This window comes from Aptenodytes patagonicus, chromosome 4 (genome assembly GCF_965638725.1).
Source record: "Aptenodytes patagonicus chromosome 4, bAptPat1.pri.cur, whole genome shotgun sequence".
Classification (NCBI taxonomy): domain Eukaryota; kingdom Metazoa; phylum Chordata; class Aves; order Sphenisciformes; family Spheniscidae; genus Aptenodytes; species Aptenodytes patagonicus.
Window position 1 is genome coordinate 78,802,760 of NC_134952.1, and position 24,254 is coordinate 78,827,013.

At 39.1% G+C, this 24,254-nt stretch overlaps 1 protein-coding gene across 1 annotated transcript in view; it reads right to left on the bottom strand.

The window, feature by feature from the left end:
- The window catches only part of AFG2A (AAA ATPase AFG2A), a 203,061-nt gene that overhangs the window by 131,848 nt on the left and 46,959 nt on the right, over positions 1 to 24,254 (bottom strand). Inside the window, exons 13-14 of the mRNA XM_076337257.1 lie at positions 24,005 to 24,084; positions 10,344 to 10,470 (exon numbers count right to left, since the gene is read on the bottom strand). Coding sequence (XP_076193372.1) covers positions 10,344 to 10,470; positions 24,005 to 24,084 — 207 coding nt within the window. The remainder of the gene's footprint in view (positions 1 to 10,343; positions 10,471 to 24,004; positions 24,085 to 24,254) is intronic.

Consider the following 24,254-nt stretch of genomic DNA (forward strand, 5'->3'; position numbering starts at 1 on the left):
AAAAAAAAAAATCGAGTGGAAATTCTGCCTATGATGTCCTATTTTTCCTTCTCCCCACAGAGACTTCAGAAACAAAAAAATGGTACTAATCAACTGAATAGACTAATAATAGCATCTAATATCCATAAAGAATGTTAAGCAAAAGACTACTAATATCCCTACTGAGAAACAAGTGCGTATCAGCTAGTCCCTAAATTCAACAGCTCTTTAGAGTCCTTTACTAATGTAGAGAGCTTGATCATGTTCCAACTTGTTCATTATAAAGCTCTGAGGTTCAGAGGTTTTCTAAACCTAAAACTAAAACTGAAAAGGTCACCACCTTGAAGTGTACAACCCAACAGTGAAACTGTACACTGGCCACCTCATCCTCCCAAGCTGCGCTCCATTATGATTGATACTAAACCAGTGATATGTACAATGCTGGGCTTTCTATTTCACCGTGGACTTCCATTTTTACTGCAACAGCTTCCACCCTATTAGGGGAGAGATAAGCATCAACACTTAATATAGAAGTCACTCAACATTTTACATTATAAGATCATGCATTTAGTAGCTTATGCTATTCTGAGCTTTGACCTTCTTGTCCTTTCCAAGCTGGCTGGCTGCCTTTGACTGATTTGTTTTGTAACGTTCCAGTCAAAACATTTCAGCTGTTGCATGAGAAGGAGACCAGGAAAAATGTCGCTTCATTTACAATTTAAAAAAATTAATAAAAATAAAATTATTTCACCCTAACCTGTGGAGGGAGGTCTTGAGATCTGACCACATTACAAGGACTTGAAACGTCTCAATTTGAAAAAGCTTTGTGAGGTTTCTTGATATTTTGCAGATACTTTTTCCAAGTTTTGACCATTCAAAGACTGATCCTACCAAGGCTCAAGGAATCTGCAGGCCATGCCAGATCTAGGCTCCCAAAATGACAGCAGGAAAATGACCTCTCCTCTTATTGGAGTCACTTGAATCTAGTCAAGCAGGAGGAAGAGAAAGAGGACACCAGAACTGACTCCACAAGAAAGAAAAGCCTGATATGAGGAGTGAACACATTGAAAACCAAGAGTCTGGACGCTGGGGCAAAACTGATACTCATTAAGAAAGGACTCTAGATGTGGAAGCCTGGGAGGAAAAAGAGGATTGGGGAATCCTGGCTGGGCAGGAATGCATCCAATGAGAAGCGCAAGCACAGGGGAAAAAAGTTGACGTCAATTGAGCAAAAGGACTAGAAGCAAGAATCATACTGAGATTAGATGAATAGTTTGCTGAAGATCATGAAGTCAGTAGACATAGGAGATACAGACCAAGAGGATACTGCATAGAGAGCAGGCAAACTGAATAGGGAGAAACACCAAGGAAAGAACATAAGGAAGGACTTACGCTTCTGGAAAGTTGGAAGAAACGTTACCACTGAAAAAGTAATTTATCTACCCATTCTTATGTTGTCAGAAAATATCCTGGATAACAGGTAAGAGTCCCATTCTTGCATAGTAGACCCCACAAAGAACAGCAAAGGAGTCTCATGTTGTTGTCAATTTACCACCTATTTCAAGCAAACAAGTTTTCTATGGCAGATCTAGAGGGTCCTGAACTGCCGATAACCACGAAGATCTCAATATGACACCACACGATGGAATCTGAATACTCCCCCCAGAAACTAGTAATTGTTCATCTGATTTTAAACAGTGTAAATCAAAGCCCTCAAAAGTAAGGAAACGTGAGTATTAAGGTAATTAAAGTAGAGGCAATCATAATGACTTGTAAAAATAATTTTCTAAATTAATGCAATTTAATTAATCACGCACAATGAATACCACTTTAATTAACGTAAATAAAGATTGCATTACGATGCACATGCACAAAGAAGAATGAATTAAGATTATACACGCAATCTTACCTATGGCAGTTCTTCACTCATGGGTGCTCGACAAACACAACATTCTCTATAATGCTATTTTAATATAGTATACACAAAAAACTACACATGTACTGTGCATTTTGCATCCACAAAGAGGAAAGCTGGGCAGAAGACCAACTGCACAGCAAGCCCTAAATGTGTCCGTGGCTACAGCCCAAGTAGCATAATTGCAGCCATTCCTCTAGCTTCTGTAGCTCACAGTACTACACGAACATCCTTTTCAGCGTCACTCCCATAAATATTTAAAAACCAAGACTTTTTGGAATGTCTCTTCCTTAACTGTTATCACTACCCTAATGAAGCTTATTAAATATAACAAGACTCATGCCATCCAACATGCTGACTGTGAAATATGCCTTGCTGCGCTTTGCTTATCTGCCATAAAGCCCAGTATCCCCAATTACAAGCCACCAAGGCCCTGACAGCTCCTGAGGATGATCCCACGGGAACCGAGCCAAGCCACACGTCTCTGGAGAGCTACTCAGCTGTACCCCTCCCCTGCACGACCCAAACACTGACAGAAAGTGGGAAGAGTGAATTGAAAGGATTTAGAAGGAAGAAGTTATCATCACATAGACTGTTCTCAAGTAATTCAAGTAGGAAGTGAAAACCCGTACCTTTATAAGCACATGCACACGTTTTAGCAGTTAAAACTTACTGTACAGGTACATGAAACTTAGTCATAAAATTAGCGTCACTTCTCTAGATAAAGTTTCTTGCTTTGTCACTAAACCCACATGAAGAATAGAGTTGACCTAACCCAACACTTAGGAATTTATACCCAGTCTACATGTACTGCTCAAATGCACCTCATTTTTAGAGGCATGATTCATTTTAACCCCATATGTTCCCATGTTATCTTACAAATACGGTGGCATTTCCATGTTACTGTTAAAAACAAAACAAAAAACCCCACCTGGTATCACAGTCACAGACTCATTGAACTGAGGGATGGTATTTACACAACAAACATGAATCTGACAGCCTTTCGAACCTCCCACTTCGTTGATAATCTGGAGGCTTTCTAACATGCTGTGTTCCTCACCTGGACTTTGTGAGTCTAGGAGGTATGAATAAGAACAAACTTTGGCCCTTGGCCTTTACTTTCCCGTCTTTGTGCTTTTCCAAATGAAACAAATATGCTTTGATACCTTCAAGTAAGTTTTCTGGCATGTATTGCAGAGAAGTTTATGAAAGTATTAGTGATGCTAAAATACATGACTGAGTCAATGTAAGGAATGCTTTCCGTTATAAAGAATAAGAGTAGGCATATTTATTTTTCTGTTCTATTTGAAGTAAAACTATTATATTTTTACATACATTGTTTGGATGTATGCTTTCACAGACAAAATAAAGCCAACTTATCCTGGCCCTATAGTGTATCTGTTAAAGGAGAAAATATGCAGCCCAGCAAGTTTTCCCTCCAACCCTTCTTTTCAGGCAAGTAATAAATCTTGAGTGAAAAAGTCACTGTGCTCTTCAGCTGTCACTACTAAGATTTTGTTTTTTAAAACCATAGCAGCCTTAAGGCTGATTTACTACTCAGCCCTCCATACTCTGACAATCGAATAGTTGGAAACAAAAATCACTTTTGCACACCTGGAAATATTTTATTTGCTGTACTCATGAGAACACAAAGTTTTCATCAGTGAGGAAGGAGGTGGGGGAAGGGAGAGAGAGATATTCAGGTGAATCTTAAAACCTAGTTCTTGACTTAAAGAGAAACTTCATACATATGTATATGAACACAGAAACTACCTCTGCATTCAAACTGAGCGGTCAGGCTCTTTAGGGACTACGGGTTCACTATGCAATCCAACCTCAAATCATCAACTTGGAAGTCTTGGCCGGTAAACAGCAGTGCTCATCAACTGTGTCTTTATTTCAGTTTGGCAGGTGAAAAGAACGTGTGACAACTTTTAAATCATTTCATTCACTCTTTTGCTCTTCTTTTTTTAAATAAACTTAGTAAGCTCTTAATCACCCTAAAGTGTAAACATCTGATATTAATAAGGCAAAATTAGACCTTTGAGAAACAGCTACTTTCCAGAGCACCTCTTTGCCCTAGTCAGAGTTGCAAGTTTAACAAGATTAAGGGTAAAAACCCAAACACATACCACAGAAAACCAACTGATGGAAAATGTGATGGTACCAAGATTGTGAAACTATTTTAGAATATCAGATCCTCTTTTCAATGGCATGTAGTTTGATATCATTTTTCCCTAAAGCTTCATTTTCTGAAAATTTATTATATGCTCCAGAATAACCTTGTCTTCAAAAGAAATCCCACATCTTCTGTTATTTCAAAGAACCATACTTGCACCTGGGCAAAATGATGTAAGTACTCTAGGTGCTGGCTGACTGGAAAGGAGACCCACAAAATCTCGCTCTCTATTTTTAATCCCAGGGCTTTACAAGAACATGGGGAGTGCCCTTTGACAAGCAGAGAGGCATTTCAGCATTTAAAGTAAAAAATATAATAATTAATGGTTCAGCAGTGTGGAGAGACGTGGCGATTGCGTTTACGTACTTTGATTCCTACTCTGAAATACTTTCCCACCTGTTCTATTCTCGTGATGCCTACAAAGCCCATCTCCAAATGAAGACTGATTTCACTAATATGATATCAGGCAGGGAAAGCAGTTTAGCAACTTACTTGTTAATTATCTCTACCAGTCCCGAGGCTGGACTTCATCTCCAGTAACCTAGCAGTGCCAAATTAAGTATGTAAAAAGATTTCACTCTAACTAGTGTTTACTTAGTACTAATTTATTTAACTGTCATAAAACACTTTGCCAAGCAGTAAGTGTACCAGCACCATCTCCTTCTAAAAAGCACGCAGTCTTGTAACCCCTGTCTTCCAAATCTGGATGAAATCTGCACAGAAGCAATGATGAGAAATGACAGCCAGAGACATATCCCCCTTCCCTGCCTGCAACTCTGCTCATATTGTATCACCGAAAGGCTAAGGGACACTTGACTGCTCATCCTTGAGCCAAATCCAATGCAAAGGAAAATGAAAAGTGAGATATTTACATTTCCTCCTCCAGAGTCCTAAAGGAGTTCAGCATAGGTGGGGCCTTCTTTCAGGCACAGCTTGACTAGGGGGTTTCCCACCTGCGTACTAGGGACAGGAAAAAAAATACCAAAGCTGTCCTTCACAATTCCACGTACAACCCTATCTGTGTTCACGTACCTAAAGCAGCAGGGAGTGCTGGGATGGTTTGTTGAGAAGACAGAGCCAGGCACTTCTTAGAGGCACACAGCAGGCACAAGTTACAGCAAGCTAGACTGTTAGATATAAGGAAAAAATCCTTCCCAGTGAGGGCGGTCAAACAGCGTAGCAGGTGCCCAGAAGCTGTGAAATCTCCATCCTTGGAGAAACTCAAAACTCTCCTGGACCAGCCTTGAGCAACCTCACCTAACACTGAAGTTGGCCCTGCTCAAGCAGGAGGCTGGACCAGAAGACCCCCAGGGGCCCCTTCCAACCTCGAGTATTCTACGATCTTTGATCAAACGGGGGCGTGGAGGGGTGTCACAGAGGGAAACAGCACGACTGACGGATTACGTGGATTGTAACTCTACAGTCCCACACGATATTTGGGAAAACTGAAATCCTACTAAGTCAAAGCTGTAACATAGGAAGAACCTTAAGTAAGATATATCTGACCAAAATGGAAATAAAAAATAGGCAAATACGTAAATAGGAAAATATATTATGTGGTACTGAGTTAAGTTTGTGACACTGCATCTGACTGCAAATACGCTTGTAGCATCACCTGCTTTATAACAGCACATATACATTTCCAGACAATAATGAATAAATATGCAACATTTTTTCCTATTCCTTTTAACTTGTAAAATGGCAAACCTAAATATTTGAATTTCTTCCATAAGCCTTCAGAAAGGCAGAACTTTGATGTTTTTAAAGAGGAAAGATTATTTACTTTTGCTGCAGGCAAGAAATTATAATTTCTTTACTGATTCTGCCAAATGGCTCTATCATGCATTTTTTATTTTCATCAAAACAAGCCACTTGAAATTAAGGTTGTCCCGTAACTACACAGGAATCAACATTTTGAGGGTCAGATCAACTTGATGAACCTCTGTTTGACTCCTCTGCCCAAAAGACTCCTCCAAATCCAAATGAACCACGGGGGAAGGGAGTTTTAGTCCCTTTCCTCATGCTTGGCAGTTGCTATAGGCGGCAGTTTTGTTTTATTTTGTTCACGTAAGCAGAAGAGACAACTCAGTAGTATCCACGTGGTTCTTAAACTAAATAAGCTGAATTCAAACCCAGTGGTTAATACACTGAAGCCAACAGAGCTTATCTAAGGAACAGCAAAACTTGCAGGTGAAGAAAGAGAACGTGGAAGAGGAAGAAAGTGAGGAGGAGGGCTAGGGAGCAGGAATTTTTTAAAAAGCAAAATAAATATGCAAAAGGAGGCAGCAAAAAATCCTCTGCTCTGGCATTCGTAAAGATTCAGCTCTTCAGTATTCAACGTACCAGGATAGTTTCTGGTTTAAACTACACTGAAGCCCATGAACGCAGACAAAATCCAGACCATCATCAATCTAGAGACAATGGGCAATGTTGACAGCACAGCATCTCATTAATCTTCATTTGTCCTATCACATCCTGTCATTCTTATGCAAATAGCATATTTGAGGATACATCTTTTCTGCACCCCACGATAAGGAGAAGTGAAGCTGTCAGGAGCACCAGGATGTCATCCTATACCACAGGCCATCACTTCACTCAGCGTGCCTCGTGCTTTACATCACAGCTAATGTGTTTGACATTCAAATTTGACCCAGCAGGAGGTAAAACTATCTGATGCCACAGCAACATGCATCTTGCTTCCTGTGCTAAAACATTCATCAAGGTCCCTGGGGATCTGACAGTCTCTCTTCCTTCACTGTACCCTTGCTAATGGAGATTGAAACACTGCTTAAGAGGAAAAAAAATATCTGCATGGGCAGGTAATGATAGCAATTCACCCTTCTCACCCAAGAAATAAGCCCAGTACTAAAAGGCTAGGAAAACAGGTTCCACTGAAAAAGAAAAAAAGGACACAAATCCTGACGAGTTGGTCTAGGTCTTCTTCCATGGAAATCTGACAGACTACACCTGAAAACTTGTCTGTATGTATGTCTGAATAGAACATTTAATTTCAAGCTAAGCAAATTATACACACTGTTCAAAATATTTCATGCGAGGTTTGTGGGGATTAGTGATCTCTCATTAGGCCAATTGATACATGGGAAAATACAGACAAGCTTTTAATCGTAAGCAGCTCCATAAAGTTACTGCAAAATATTTTAGGTATGAAAAATCACTCCTGAGTGGGTAAGTCACCAAAAATGAAAAGTATGTTTCCAATTATTGCTCATCAATTCTACTTACAGAGTGGAGAATAAAAGAGAAGATTTTACTATTATTACTGACTCAGAGTGTTTTGTTTCTGTATCACTTTCAAAGAATGTTCAGAACATTTTGTTCCAGAATATTTCCCTTCCAAGAGAAATCACTTTCTCTATCATACATGGCTGAAAACAGTACATGCCGTTTTTGTTTTCTTATGAAAAAGAGAAACTATCCCAAAGTATTTCCAGCATCACATGAATGGGATGCAAAGTAGCTAAGTGCTACAAACAGGGGACACAACTTAAGGTTGGAATAATAACTTCAATACAATCATGACATCTTAGAGAAATTACCTTATTAATAGATGTTTGTAACAAGTCAAAACAAGTTTACCATTAAACGTAACTTTAAAAAGTCTCACTCAAAATCTATTCACTACCCGAAAGCACCACAGTGTAGTGTTTGCAGGCATGACGAAGTCTGCACTAGGCTCAGGGGAATACCCTTACATTTGATATTCTCACGTGCTGTTTTCAAGTTACAAAAGATTAATCATCACATATTTGTCAGTTAAGAAGCAAGCCACATAAATGAAGATGCTGAATGGATTATTACTGATTTTGTAAGCATATAATATAAAACTTACAAAGCGTGCATTCCTGAAGTATTTCTTGGTTTGAAAAGCTAAAAGATAGTCACAAAAAGTATACCGGACATCTTCCCAGTCCCTGGAAGCAGAGAACACAGACTGCCTTGTGCCTTTATACCATATGTAAAGTTCATGCATTAAAAATTACTGTATAGCCATCATACACCTATGAAAACAAGACATTCATTCATTGTAATACATAACTGAACTGATATTTCCATGTAAAATCTTAAATTGATTTAACGAAATGTTACCTTTTCAAAGGGATCACCAATCACAAAGTAAACTAAAAGCCCCTACTGAAAGATTTCCCGATAAGTGAAGTTCACAATACAAACGCTTTCTGGTCTCAGCCTTCTTTCTTCCAGCAAAAAAAAAGTGCAACTCATGCCCTGCAAATATTGCATAGACCCAGGAGAAGATGGTGACCTGGTATAGCCTGTCTGGTCTGGATGAAGCATAATGTGGGCAATACCAACTCAAATGTGATTCTCCAGTCCCTTTCAATCGCAGTTTAAAATCCCCCTTCCTCCAGACCGGTGAAATTTTGCTCTGCTATTCTGTAAGTGAATGCTTTCTACAAAGTTACCAGAACTTTTTTTTCTAGTATATCTTGGTAAAAACAGTTTTAAAAAAAAAAATCTAAAATATCCATTCATGGTTTCTTGCTAATAAAATTCCTATAATCACACAGCTTGCTACTGTGGCGGGCACTGGCTTATGCAAGTTTTTCCTTTTCTTTACATTTAGAGTCAAGACTATCAGCTTTACTCAGGGAAAGAATACATAAGATATGTTGTCATCTAAACACAACTGTGCTGTTAGTTCTTAAAAGTTCACCACCCCCATAAAATTCAGATGCACAAAAGATGTCAAATTTTTACCCACCATATTAAAATGAAAACTTTCAGTCCCAGGCTAAGAGGTCTGGATTTGCATCAGTGATGTAGGTACAGTTCTTGGTATTGCAGGGTGGCACCCTTAACACATGGTAGTACTGTCCCAATATTGCCAATATTTCAAATAAATACTAAAATATAAGAAAACAGCATTCACTGTGGGCCCAAGAGAAATCCAGCAAAAGGGAGAGTGACAGAGAACTGAATTCCCAGGTGGTGATGGAAATAACACGGTACAATGTTGAACTGACTCAGAAGGAAATTTCCCTTCTGTTCAGCAAACAGATTTTTTTCAAATTCAGTTCAGTCTGACCCCAAAGAATAGTCACCAAAGAAAACTGAAATCAATTTGACAAAAGTGGAATCTTGAAAATTTCTATTTTGCACAAGCATATTTTTCAGTGATGAGTTTTATCATCTTTTACTGAAAACTCTTTGCTAGCTCTACTTTGCCATGGCAGGCACACAGATAGTGTGTAAGTAAGCTCTAAGTAAGCCTTTGTCAGGATACCATCAGCTGTGTGGCTTCCTTCAGTTCAAAAAGGAAGGGGCTGTGTTCTGGAGCCAAAATATAAGTTTTTTTCTCAAGACTTCATGTGTATATGATCCTTACTTTAAAAGTGTGCGCTTCATATGTATTTTATGCCTGAATGCTCCAAGACAAACAGAAAAGACTATTCCAGGAACAGCTTAAAACAGGAGAATTTGTTAACATTAAAAATATTTAAGAAACTTGTAAGAAACCCTAGAAAAGATCAGGAAAAATAAATGCCATTAACTTGTCATCAAATTCATGAATGTTGTGAAGGTGAAAAGTTGTGGAATAAAGAACCTTACCAACGCTACAAAACGTATCTTAAAGGAAATCACTTCAGACTGGTCCGTCTACTGCACTTAGCTGTGAGAAGACACAGCAGTGGTAGATGGTTTTAAAGTGGATTTTCTAGAGGGCTGGTGGGTTGATTTTGTGTTTGAAGGTTTTCTGCAGTAAGTGTTACAATCCTCCCGTTCTTACAAACTTGAAATATTCTTGTCGCTCCAGCAGAGCTGCCACAGAATCTAAGGAGAAATTGCACTGTTTACAGTTGGAAACCGTATTGCTGGCAGCAGGCTAATGGCACGGAGGAGATATTTAATCTTTTGAAAGGAAGTAACTAATGAAACCAACAAACTCCAGCAAACTCCTGCATAAACAAACACAACAGAAGCAAAAACCACAGAAGCAGTTTGACAGAAACGTTGCACAAGTTCAATGAGCTTGAATTAAGGAAGATTTCTTCTAGGAAAGAGATACTTAAGGCTATCACAAAACAGTTTGTTTCTGTGACAAACTCTGTAGAGGGGAAAAAAAAAAGTGAGGGACATAATCCTTTCCTTTGCCTTGTCTTCATTTTCCAACTTCTACTCTTAATCATTAAATTGATTAGACAACAGTTTGGAGAGTAAAAAAGAATGGAATTATACCAAAATCTGGTCTTCTCAAGGGAACAGGATATACGACAGTGCATCTATTTGTACCTTGTCTATCATGTCCGGTCTGTTTGTAGCTGCCAAAATTGTCACGTCCTTCAGCTGTTCTATCCCATCCATTTCCGTTAACAACTGAGCCAAGACACGGTCTGCTACATTTCCAGCACCTGAAGAGCTGATTTAAAAAAAAAAAAAAAAAAAAAAAAAAGTCACAGCATTAGCTTTCCCTTCCTAGAAAACTGGAGAAAGGAAAGAATATACTGTTCTTTTCAATTTACAGGGATCCATCTTTTTATCTTAATTCTTTCTGATTTTTATTTTCACTTTCAATCCCTGAAACAGTATCAGTCATATGAAGTGAGTAAAAGCAAATCAGAGAATTAGTACTTCAAAAGTTTTCTTGGTATTCAGTAAAGCAACTGAGGTTTTTTTTACTTACTACCCTGCTATGTAGGTTGTAAAGAATTTAAGACAACGTGGATGTCTGGAATAAACATTTTTAAGATAACTGAATTAATGCAGTTTCTTTACTAGTGAAACTTTCGTTTTTAGCACCACCCAAGTGAGCGCTTACACCACCCTATGCAGTAGAAAAAAATTAGGTAGTTATGTGTTTTGCAGAGTTGCTCTACATTTTTATGTTCTCCCCATCAAATGAAAATAAATTGAGTGTTGACCAACTGCCTCATAATAGAATTGTCAGTCCTTTAACTCAGCTGATTTTCCAGATACCAGGAAAAAAGCCACAAGACTGAGAAACAGAAAACTCTAGTTTTGAAATCACCAATATGTGAAAAACCTAAACAGATAAGACAAACTATTCTAGGCATTTATTTTTTTCGTTTGGAATTAACTCTGGTAACCTTGAAGTTTATGGAAAATTTGCTCAAATTGCTTAACTATATGTAACAAAAAGCATTATAGAAATAAACTCCATTATTTTCATTAACGCTTCTAATATTTTAAAAAGAATAACCAAATTATGTACTACCTTCTTCCTAGAAAATTCTTTGACACATAAATATGTGAGCGCATACATATATATGTGTGTGTGCATATATTCACACATATAACAAAGAATGCAGAAAAGGAAGACATTGCATAAATCAAATCAAAAGACCAAGCACATATGTTGTGATAAATAATACATCTCATGAACGGTTGTGTTCTTTATAACATCCTTCTAATTCTGCATAAAGAGGCTTTATTTCTGAAACATTATGAAAAATAGGTGACCACACACCATATAATTTTTTATTTTTGAAAGGATACTAGACCTAGGAGATACTAGGACCATACACAGATAACTCTGTACACTCATATGTTGGCAGACGCACTACACGAATGATGTGTATGTGTTCCTTGTAGCACCCAGCTCTATATAAACACAGGGGGGCCGGGGTGAGCGCAGGCAGCGGCTCATCCCAAAAGTTCCCTCTGCTGAGCAGGGGCAGGGAAGCTGAAGCAGGTTGGGGAAAGCGGCTGGGGATTGCCAGATAGCACTGAAAATGCGGGGTTTATCCTCCTTTGCCAGAAACCAGGAGCCCTGCTGTTGGCACACGCCAAAAGCCTTGCTGTTTTCGACACAACCATCCCTTGCGGACGGCACGCACACACCTACATCTTCCTTCACCAACGGGACTGCTCTTCCAGGGCTACTCCCCTCTCCGCTGCACACGGGGAGGGCTTCATTTCTCTACCCTTAAACAGGCCCTTTTCAATAAAATTTTAAAAAAATTTATCTCTCCAATTCTTCTGGATCCCTCTAACTTCATACTAAGAAGCGAAAAGAAGTCTGATACTTAAAATGAGGCTGGGTTTCTTCCTGTAACGTACATTTTTCTACTGTCATCCCAAATTTACACAGGATTAAGATAATTTTTTAATTGCAAATTTTTTGAAAGCCCTTTTCCAAAAGTACTCTTAAATGTTTATACAGATATACAGGCACCTATACACACAAACATAGTACAATTATCCTGCCGAACACTAGTTTCCAAAAAGAAATATTAGATTTTAAAATATAAGCACTCCAATTATTTCCAACAGATAGAGAACACACACATATAGTTGCATAGTTATTACGCACGTATATTGCTGCAGCACTGCCGTCCACCACCAGCACGCCTGCAACCACAGTGCTTCCTAAATGTCCCAGCGCCAAAGCAACAGTAATGACTCCATTACTGCTGTACAGATCGCCTCCAAATAAATTCTCTAACTTTCCTTTTCTACAACTGGTTCTGTAATCTTCCAGTGCAAAACAGTTAACTTATCAGACCTAGTCTGGAAAATATCTTTGAGGAGCTATAATAAATGTTGGCTAACAGAATATTTAGGTTGCTAAGAAATATTAGAGAAGGGACTTGGCTTAGCTAGTCATCAGCTTTTTGGTTTGCTGCAGCCGCATTAGAAATTCCCAAGTGATATTAGAGTGTTTCTAACATACCCATGGGTCACGGTCCCATTGACTTATAGAGGGCTGAACATGATAAAACACTTCAGGTGTTGGACAAGGATAGTAAATGTTATTTGAAGGACACAGAGCTTAAAGGAAATTAAAATCAACTTTGTAACATAACCTAGTCTCAGTAGGGATTCAGGCCTCCCATCTTGCATAAGTTTCACATTTACTACTCAATACCCAATAGACTGCACACAAGAAAAAGCTAAGCAAAGGAAAAAAATAATTATAAGACTGGGACCAAAATGTTAACATTATATGAGATGATCTGAAGCTAGAAGACTTTGGGGGAGATGCTAAATTACTTTTTTTTTTTTTTTTTTTTTAAAGAAACAAAGAAGAAATATTTGGTTTTAAAGAGAGGTGGCTAGAACAGATATTACATCTTTCCCCAATATAAACATTTCTCTTACAAGCTTCAGACTGAAAAAAAAAAATAAGTGTTTATTCTAAAGAAAACCCCCACTGTTACAGGGGAACGTACATTGCAAAGACTTTGATGCAATTAGGGCATAATCAGAAAATTGCAGTTAAGCAATCACTGATGGCATAATACCGCTCAAACAATGAAGGAGGATACCAGTGCGCTATTAGGGGCTTTAGCATTATCTGTTAAAAGCGAAGTAAAAAAAAATTTTAAAACCACGCACACAAAAACTATCAATAATAAAAATAGTATTAAATGAAGAGGTGTCTGGGACCTATGACACCAGGAATTTCCAATTTCAGTGCTTTTGTTTACATAGTTCACTAAGCTGTCATATGATGCACCTTTTTTAGCAGAGAGTCTACCGCAAATTAGCTTTTGGCTTAACAGGATACCCTATAAAAATCACAGGCAGGCACAGGTTTACAGTGAGAGATCTCTTTACCAGCTGCTCGGAGCTGCATCGGAGCCGCACCATGCGCTCTGAGAGCTCTAGCGCTGCCTAAGCTGTTAATCTGAAGGCTGACACGCAAGTATGCGTTTTTCCATTTTCCCATGATTTCCCAGCAAGGGTTTCAAATTAACACAGGCAACGTTCATTAAGGCTGCCTGGACTTTTGACGCAAACGGCAGCCAGAGAAACAAATTATGATTAACCCTCCAGTCCCACGGAGGCACTGCCAAAACCAACTTCCAGCCAAGGGGCTGTCTTTGTCCCCCCCCACCTGACCTCCGCATGTTGATGTCATCATCACAACTGCATGGAAATAGTTCTCAAAAGGCACGTCCTGGTACAAACTAATTTCCTGTCAACACGCTGCCTGCAAATCCAGGCAGTCAGAATTAAGGCCCTCACATAATCCATGCAGGGCCATGTGTGCACGGGTGAGCGTATGCAAGCGCCGTGCCTTAATCAGAAATACCTTGAACTTCGAAATAAAAAACGTGTGAGCGAAGAGGAGCCTGGCTGCTCCATAAGGGCCTGAGAATTTCAAGTAATCTCTTGTGTTGCCCTAATGCAATACATCAGTCTGTAGGCTATGTGTTATTTTAATCTTTTTGCCAACCCCTCTTTCTTTAAAATCCTCAGTGAAGGAGTTTTAAAAGGCAAAAAATGTTTTTGCTTACTACTTTATTATATTAGTTAGAGCCAGATATCCTCCCCTATGCGATATTTCAGCTAATCCTGCAAGCGCCCCACTGGTCTCAAACCAAGCACACATGCACTCCTGCACAGGCACTTCACTTGACCATCAGAGAAGCTTCCTGAATGGCAAAAGCCTGTCAGGTAAGACTATCGTGGATTAAAGCAGACTACTAAAGGTGGATATGGAAAACAAAAGCTGTTCTTGATATTTTATTTTAGCTAAAGGCACTTCCAGTACACATTTTGACAGAATAAAACATGCATTCTACAGTGTACCAAAGCCTCACAATTAATCTGAATTAATTCTAGCCTTGTCTGATGGAACTGAGAGACTGTGAGCCGTAGCTCCAAATTCAATATAGCAGGTAAGGGATCTCTGTAGCACCTTTTCTTCTTATCTCCTTTGGCCTTATCCAACGACTGTTCTAACCAGCTGGATTCAGATCTCAGTGGGCACCAACATTTCCCCTTGAATATCTTAAGCCACTCTTATACTTCTTCCTGGGGATATAAAAGCAACTGTAGCCTGATTCTATCACTGCATCAAGGAGCACATACAGTTCACTAGCTTCAAGTCAAGGTGATTTTGTTTCCAGACATAACCAGATGTATGAAATCACCAGATTTAAATCTGTTACCCTTCTTGCTATAGAGGCTTTTTTTTGACAGCAACTGATTTCTTGTTTTGTACATTTTTACTTATTTAACTTTCTTTTCTTCTCCCCCCCCCCTTTATCTAACAGATTTTTTAATATTTGAAAACTAAAAACACTCTGAGAATGCAGTCATTACGGTTTCACCTCATGGTGAAATTTGGTAAGCATCACCACTGTGAGCGAATGCAAGCATACACTTGCATCATCTGACAACCTAGAACACTTCCAAAGCCAATGGAATGAATGTTTTTTCAGAATACCAGATGTCATTTTCATTGGAAAATGTATTTAAGTCTCAATCACTATTTACATCCTGTAAAGGAGAACCAGTGACTCTCCATCCCTCCACTGACTTCAATGGCATTGAAGCCTGTCTGAACACCTTAGCTTCAGAATCAGGACCTTAATTTAGTTACGCTGCTAAACTGTAGACGTGGAAATGCAGGAAACATTCACACAATAACATTTTGAGCACTCTTAAATTCACAGCAACTGTAAAGCTACAAAACCAGAAGGAAGTCTGGGAGGGCCCCTCTCCTGAAAAGCCCCATTTCTGCACAGATGACCCTACCTCAGGCAGATCCGTGAGGTCGAAGAGGCAGACCTCAGGAGAAGTATCCACGATAAATTACTGCAGAGGGATTAATCTCCACGCAGCTGAAATCTATAACGCAGGTTTTGTGAGAAGGGAGTACAGCCCACCTTCTTTTCAAAAATGTCATATCAGGCAAGATTTACATACAGATAAAAGCTGCCTTTATTTTATTTCCCCCCCCCAACAAAAGAATTGCAATCATAATCAAAATTTACGGGTTTTAAAAATACTTGTGGACGTGATATAATCTCAAATAATTCTTTCACTGGAATCTCTGGAAATAATTTCATATCAAAACAAATGTAAAACTCATTGACATGACAAAATGGTTGGTATCAAAAAAATTAATACAGGTTGAAATAGACCTTTCTGGCAGGACTATCCACTTCTCCACAAACTACCGAGGTAAAAGGTTCCTGAAATACCAAAGCCCCCTGCCAGCACACTCCCACGCGAGAGTCGCCTCGCTCGCACAGTCTGAAGGATTTTTATTGAGTCTGACATTTCTGTCAGGGCTTTGCAGGGGTAACCTGTCAGCAAGGAGCACCTGCCAAGTCTGTCTTTTCAGTTCAACTGCCGTGATCGTAATTAACTGTCACACTGTTTTATTTCCTTCCCTCACAAACTCTGGTGAAATATAGCTTTGGCAGTTCAAGGTTTTCCACGGTGTTGGGGGGGGTGGGTGGGGCGGCGGGGAATCTACTCCAATAGCATTACCAGAAAAATAATAATTGCAGCATCTTCCCAGATATCAAATTTCACTCAAAAATTCTATCAGTGGGGCATTTTGTCCAGCAGAATGGACACTGCGATGCCAGTTAGAAAAAGCAGGCTCTTCCACACAGATATACCCTGCTGAAATATTAATTCAGTTAGAATATTCTTATATCTAAAGATAGCAGAGCGGGTCCTTATGTTAGCTTTGAACTTTATTTCCCTTGAATGCTACTGGGGCTTCAAAACCCAAACTTTACTAAATATACCAGGTTTACAGAGACATGCATGTTTACATAAGCAGCACAGTCTCACTGTTTTTTCCCTATAGCAGTTTTCCCTCTCTCCCTCAAGATCACACCACCTTTTAAATCACATACTTATTTCTGCTTACAGGCACGGTTCCTGGTTTGAGCTGCAAAACTGTCATCCGCAATTACTAATTGATTCCTCTATGTACATGCACTCACAACAAAAGAGGTATTTCATCAAACAAAAAGGCATAGCAAGCATACGTACGCCTAAGCGATCATTATTAAAATACTGGGCCAAATTCACTTCTGGCACATGTATGGTACAACTTCAATGTATATTATTAATTCAGACCACTACAGATACTACAGGCTTGGATGTTATTAAAAAGTCTAGGAGAGATATACAGCATGCAAATCTTGTATGTTATCAGTTAAATATTTTGGCTATTCATTTAAAAAAAAAAAAAAAAAAAAACACCACCAAACCAAACAAACCCTCTTCAGTGCTAAGATAAGAAATATTCCCCACAGCAGGGAATTTTCCTGCCTGTGTCATCAGAAAAACTCTGAAAGATAATCCTAAACCCTTCCCTCCATCAGCACCCTACAATTAGATGCTGTCGTATTCTGTACGCACCTGTATCAGCTATTACCCACTATATTGTTTCACATCTTCCCTGTTTCCTCAAGAGCAAAATTCAAGTACTACGGAAGGGAAATCTGCAGAGGAAACCTGGGGAAGTCTGGGAAATTCAGAGACTAGGTAGAACATTTAGCTTTATGGTCACCTCCAGGCCAAAATGGTGTTTTGCCAACTGTCGATTCACTGATTAAGTGCGGTTCATGTCATTTGGTTTTTAATACATTAGAAAAGCATAGATAAATAAAAGAACTCCTAGTACTCCTTGAGTGGCCTCCAACTTCTAAGCAACCTTCCTAAAAACAGAAGATGAGCTTTGTGAAAACAGGAAACAGTGCTCAGCTGTCAGCAGGTGACTTTGAAACAAATGGCCTATAGACCACTGCAGAAACATCCTAATTATCCTCCACAGTCACGCAACCAGCCTCTTCCATTTGCCCAAATTCCAAATTTCTTATTATTGCAGCTTCCAGAAGTTAGTGAAGTAGGCCCAGAAAAATGAAACGCAACGAAAGGAGAGAAAAGGAGGAAAGGAGCCAGTCTGAGACGGGTTTGGAATCAACAGGCTTTCTTCCAGAGGGCTTTCCCCAAGCACATCTCCAAATCCTTAAGTACCTAGGTGGTGATGCATCGTCCATTTCCATCTGCCTGCAACTAATTCCAGATACATGTCCATGAAAGATGGACATTAGACCTTGCTTTCAAATGGCCCTGGCACCATCTAGCTGAAGCAGGAAGGATGCTAACATCGAGTTCTCCTATTCTGTTAACACTGACATTGCCTTGAAAAAAACCAAACCAAAACAAAAAAACCCCAAACACACCTGATGCACAGTAAATTTCCCACTTCCTTTCTTTCTGTTTTCCTCAGCATTTCTCCTCTGTGCATTCCTGGAAGTTAATCAAGTTGAAAACTGTAATCAATCATGTCTACCAGGGAAGCAAGTACAGTTTAAGTTGGAAGTATTACAGACCTAGAAGTAACTAACTAGACTGGATTTCATTTCATTATAACAATATTTAAGTGTAAGAGGTTCGCTTTCATCTGGAATAAGTTTCATTTATAAGTTTTAATTAAAATTATGTTCCCCTTGTATTTCATTTAAAATAACTAAATAAAAAAGACCTTCAATCGTTATAGTCCTAACCCGCAGGCAGCTGTAGCCTGCTCGGGCCCATTTACTGTGGGTAAGCTGACCTTTTTCCATAGCCAACGCCATACCAGGAATTGAAGTGGTCACCACGTGTGCCCGCTTCTGATCCCTCTAATCCTGGTACCTGTTTCAACTGGGCCTCTGGCAGGAATCCAGACAGTGGCTCAAATTCATGTCTTTGGCTGAAGCATCTTGCTGCAGGTCAACTTTGCCACAGCACTCCCAAGCACTGCAGAACAGGCTTACCTACATTAACAGACTTGATTAGTCCCTCTAAACCCTGTACATTTATCCATGCATGTGAATGACTTAAGAAAAGGGTTTACAGATCCAGTCCTGCTTCCACTGATGGCAATGAAAGTCTCTACTGACTTTAAATGTCTGAATTATGATACAGGCTGGTAAAGTTACAAGTTATTAGGTTTTTTAAACAAAAAGGAAGAAACACAGATTTAAAACACATTGTGATAAAGGATTCTTGCTAGACAAGAAGTCTTAACAAGTTTGTTTTAAAATTAAAGGGATTGCAGACATTTATCGTATATACAAACAACCTATGGGTAATGCTATTTGTTAAAATTGCTATTCCAAAGCAAATTACAAGCTTTACTGTATGATTAAATCATTTCAAAACTTAACTTTTCACCACTCCTTGCCTGGCCTAAAATAGAAAGCTGGCACTGGACATGCAGCTTTTTTCCCAGACAATATTTCTATTTGGACACCAAATTCCAAAACTTCAAAGAATTCAGACAGCAGTCACAAAAGTTTTGAATGCATCAACTCTCTATCACATCCAAACACAGCTCAGATATTGCAGGGAATCAGCTGATGTTCCCCAATTCAGGAATAACCAGTGCCAACATAAGCCAGAAACGCAAAGCTCCTTGCCTAACTGAGCCAGCGGCTAGGATCGGGTCACTCACAACACAAGTATGGCACAGGGAAACTCCATTTCTTCCGTGTATTCTTTGTTCACTTTCTTTTGCCTTTGCATGAGTAATATTAGGGTGACAATACCTCCTCCAGCTCCACTACTGGTAATTTACCCTGTGCAAGGTGGTTTTCTGCCGAGAACCTCTATCCTACCTAATGCCGCTTTGCTCTGTCCCTGCAGGATCCAGCCCATAGGTTTCATCGCTAGGATGCAATACACTGACCTCCATGACAGAGGCTGCCAATTACACCAGGGAATTTGCATAGAAACAAAAATGCAACGGTATGTTCAAGCGTGCAGTGTAATACATGCTGAAGTGTACAGTATAAATATGTGCTAAAATATTCCAGAAAGACAGACAGCTTGGTTTAAAAACAAGATTTATCACAGTCCCTGTTAAAAGCAGAGGTGGCACAGTACAGAAGAGAAGCTGCTGTTCTTCACAGCTTCATTTAGAAGCCTGAGGGCCTCAAAAGTTAAGACTGCAAATATTTTAATACCTAAAGTGAAAACTGTACATCTTTCAGAGGTTCTGAGCATTTTAAATTGTGGCTTAGGAATGTATCTATCCTCCCCCCCCAGTATACAGGATAACATACCTCCCCAGAAAAAGCATCATCATATTGTAGTTTCAGGGGATTGGTACCAAAGTCCCTTCACTTTGTCAATTCTACCCTCACTCTGAAAAGGTTAGCATTATTCATCCACTAACTTGTTTGGCCTCCACAAGTCAAATGCAAGGTACTGATTTTGTCCCTTGTCTTTTTTTTTTTTCCCTTTGAAAATGGAATTTATCAGTGTCTTTTACATCAGTCTACAACATTTCCCATCTTACATTACAAAGATTTGCAGTTAAAGGGGAAAACGCTTTGCTTCTGAAAAACAAGAAAAGGAACAAATATGTCTCTTGCCCAAAAATCCTAAAAATCCTACTTATATAAACAATGTCCCATTTCCAAAGCACAGAGATTTCTTAAGTTCAGCAAACAGACTGTCTGTGTTGCATTTACACAGAGCCACGTTCATTCATCACTTTCAAGTCTAATTACCAAGCCATTTCCCTCTTGGCAACCTCTAATGGCCAGAAGAATTAGGTTTTACATGGTCAGGATACCAAGGGATAACAAATACCCATAACTCTTTGCAGCTGTGCAATTTGTAAAGCCTCTCAAGCTTTGTCCGGGCAAGGGATTACTGCGAGGCAAACTTTCCTTCTCATGCGCTGCTGTATCTGGACCAGTCCTGCGGGTCTCGCTTCAGCACAGTCTCTCCTACAAAAAGTCTTAATAACATTTTTCAAAAGTAAGGAGAAAGAAAAAAAGTCGTAACCCACTCGTGGAAGCAAATGCTAATTAGAACCACAGTGTGGTGGAAAAGGCTCTGTGCACCACGTAGTTCACCTCTCCTAGTACACAACTGGTCCTCGCTGCATGTTAAACCGTGGAATGTCAGCTTTGTTTTAAAGATGTCAAGTGGTAGGTTGCTGGAGCTTCTCCTATATAACTCACAGTGAAGGAGAGTTCTCTACCAAAAGCCTTTTTGATTTGCAGAAGTTTTTTCTGTCTCAATCATTTTTCCTACTCAAGGCTCATCGTGACACCTCTACCTTTCTACCATCTTTTCTTCCGCAGGTTTATCATCTATTCTTTAGAATCAGTTACAGTGAATGCCTCCCCTTTTCTTTATAGTCAGTCCATTCAGTCCCTAATTTTTTATTTTCAATTATCTCTAAACTTCCTCTAACATCTCAACATAAACCAGACAGAGAGGGAAAAATTTTCCAAGAGTGCTAGAACTGCAGTGTAACAGAACAAAATGCAGAAATGAATACAGCCCAAATTATCTTTACCTGTCTTCACTACCACATTGGAAGTTCAAGTCCATTCAGAATCACCCTCTCATTTTCTTGCATCAAGGATCTCCAGACTTCTCCGTCGAGCAACTGATCCTTACACTGAACTATTTTTCTTCAGAACTGCAGGATTATATTTTTGTAAATTTTCTTTGAGGCTGGTATGTATCCAGCCCACATTTGTAATTCTTTGATTAATATGTATTAGTTTGTTGCCTACATGCAAAATCGGAAGGGGGGTGTGGACAGACAAGAAGAAAAACCCAGGAGCTTATTTCATATAGATAAAACATATAGAACTTCTAAGCAGGTGGGATAAGAAATAACCTTTTCAGAAATAATACATTTTGACACTGAACAATGTCAATGAAGGTAGTTTTTGCTGACTTCAAAGTATTATTTCTTGTAACTAATAAACACAGACAAATACATTTTGTAAAACAAAACCGCTACACGAGACAGTTACATTAGGCAGAGCGTTAGATGTATTGCACTTACGGAGTTATGGCACTGTGGCATATCTGAATGCAGCTACAGTGTTTGCCATGGAGTAACGGCTTGTGCAGTGACAGAGACTCCACTGCCTGATGCAAAGGAGACATTATATTGAATGGTGCAAACAAGAAAATTCCTTAGCTGTCTTGATCTACCTGTATTACAATTCATTACAAAGTCAGTTAGTTTGTATGTGCCGGCTGATGAGAAGGGATTGTTTAGTGATCTCTACAGAAGGTTGGGAGCAAAATGTTTGTGTTTTAAACCCATAGTCAAATCTAAACAAGTAATAATGGGTTAATGAATATTTGGCAAAGTGCTTTGAAGAGCAAAAGCATTAAGCAATTACTCAATGTCATTTCACATCTGTATTTCAGATCTGGACTATGCATAAAACTACTCTCACAACTTAACAGTTTAGGCTTCTCCATCTCTGGACGCGTCCTGTTAGGATCAGGAGAGGTTACCTACCTGGGAGATTTGGGATGCAGCACATTCTGCACAAAGCCCACAGCATCCTAACAAGGATTTAAACTGAGAGGAAAACCTTTTACAAAGCTGTATCACAGAGTGTTTTTCGCTGCCAAGGCAGAGAAAACTAATTCAACCAACAGAGGGAATAGGGAGACAATATAAACAGGTGTTTCCTTGAAAACGTCAGTATGGTTAGTAATAGTACAGGAAATGGATCTCCAGAGGCCACAAATCGTTAGCATCTCTAATGCATTTGCAAATTCCTACTGTGCAAAGTCAGCCTGTAAAAAAAGGCCATTTCTAATAAGTGCCTTGTCTGGTTTCCTACACCATTTAATTTCAGATGAATTTTATGAGAACTCTGCTACATATTTTACCTCCCATCTGGTTCAGATTTGACAATGAAATATTTGTGTGTCCCACCCTGTTCTTTTTAAAGCTCCAAAACCAGATGTCTCAAGCACAACATGACTGCAGCAGGTCATACCACATTCTTCAGCAAGCTGTGCCAGGCCTATTACCCCCCACAGACAGTTCCAGGTAAGGTAAAATTGAGTTGTTTACTCCCTAAAAGAAAAGCAAACAAACAAACTCAACACCTCTAGGGCACTGTGTGAAAAGACTGATTAAAATGTACTATGGCTTATTCTTCCAAAAGGTTTTATCTTGATGAAGTGGTGTTTCTGAAAGCAAAACACATTAATAATTGCAGCAGGGGGAGATATTTTTTCCCCCCCTCTTTTGGCTTGATTCCAGCACACATTTTTGCAACTTCTCTATTGTGATAAGCAGGCAGGTGTTTCAGTGCGTACCACAGGGTGGCCAGCATTTCTAGGAAGTTTACAAATTTCACAGTTGCGTACATTGCATATGAGAAGGATGTTGATGAAGACTTCTTCTACCAGATTTTGCATTTTCAACAGAAAATGTGTTCATTTCTTAGCAGTTTCACAGGGCAGCTCTATGCTGCACATGATGCCACCTCCTATAACATAAACAATTATTTGTGTCACTGAAATGTCAGAATGACACCTTTTATCCTTTCCTGCAGATACAAATGGCCTCTTTGCAATACAAAGGAATCTGTATGGATGCCAAGGTAGCTTCTTTTCCAGAAAAATGATGAAGTTGTGATGCATCTTTAAACTGGACAGATACTTTCTACATGTGCTCTATTTGACAGTTTTTCATGCACAACAAAACAGAATAAAAGTACTTGCTCACAACAAGTAGTAGTATTTTATAAGAAGGTATCCCCCAAAACAGACCACTTGCAGAGCCTGTCAAATCTTAAATACTATAGTAGCAACTAAAATCCTCCTTCAGACAAGAGCTAAACATCTCTCAGAATCATCACAAAGCAGGATATTAAAAAAACATTGTTAGCTGCTTGCACAATAATCCCTTTTTAATGTCACACATGAAAGGACTAAGTGTTCCCAAATCTTTTCATGAAGTTTTTCCCAGTCTGGTGAAATGTTTAAATGTAAGTATAAATTTAGGCATGTGAGTAGTCTCCTTGGAAATTCAAGTGCTATATAGCATATGACCATATTGTTTGCTTGACGGAGACACTATATTAGGCCAGTGGAACAACCCTGGGAAAAGAAAGGAGTTAGTTACTGGAAATAAATGCAAGCTAAAACCACAGAAAAGAGCCAAAGGGCATGAGAACCAGTAGAATCATTCCTGCTAATGAGATGAGAAAGGAGGAACTCCACCAGCTTACCTGTTTATGCGAAGTTAAATACACTTGAGTAGAAGTCACAAATGCTATCCTTCTGCATGTGGAATAAGTATATTTAATAAAATAATTCTAGAAAGGTAATACACTTGTGATTGCACAATGTAAGAGTAATTTATCAGAAAATAATGTGATTTTTGTAACAGGATTACTTACTTTCCCCTTTCAACTGCCAAGGCATCTATTTCATCAAAGAAAAGAATTGAAGGAGACACCGCTCTGGCTTTCCTAAAGATCTAGAAAAACAACAACGAAACACTCAGTTTTAAGGGATGGAAAATTTTTACAAAACGCTATCACCCCCTGCACACCTCAAAAGCTACAGAGCATCACAGAACAGACATAAGCCTTGTCGTCTTTCTTTTTTTTTATTTAAAAAAAAACCAGACCTTTTAGAAGTTATTCA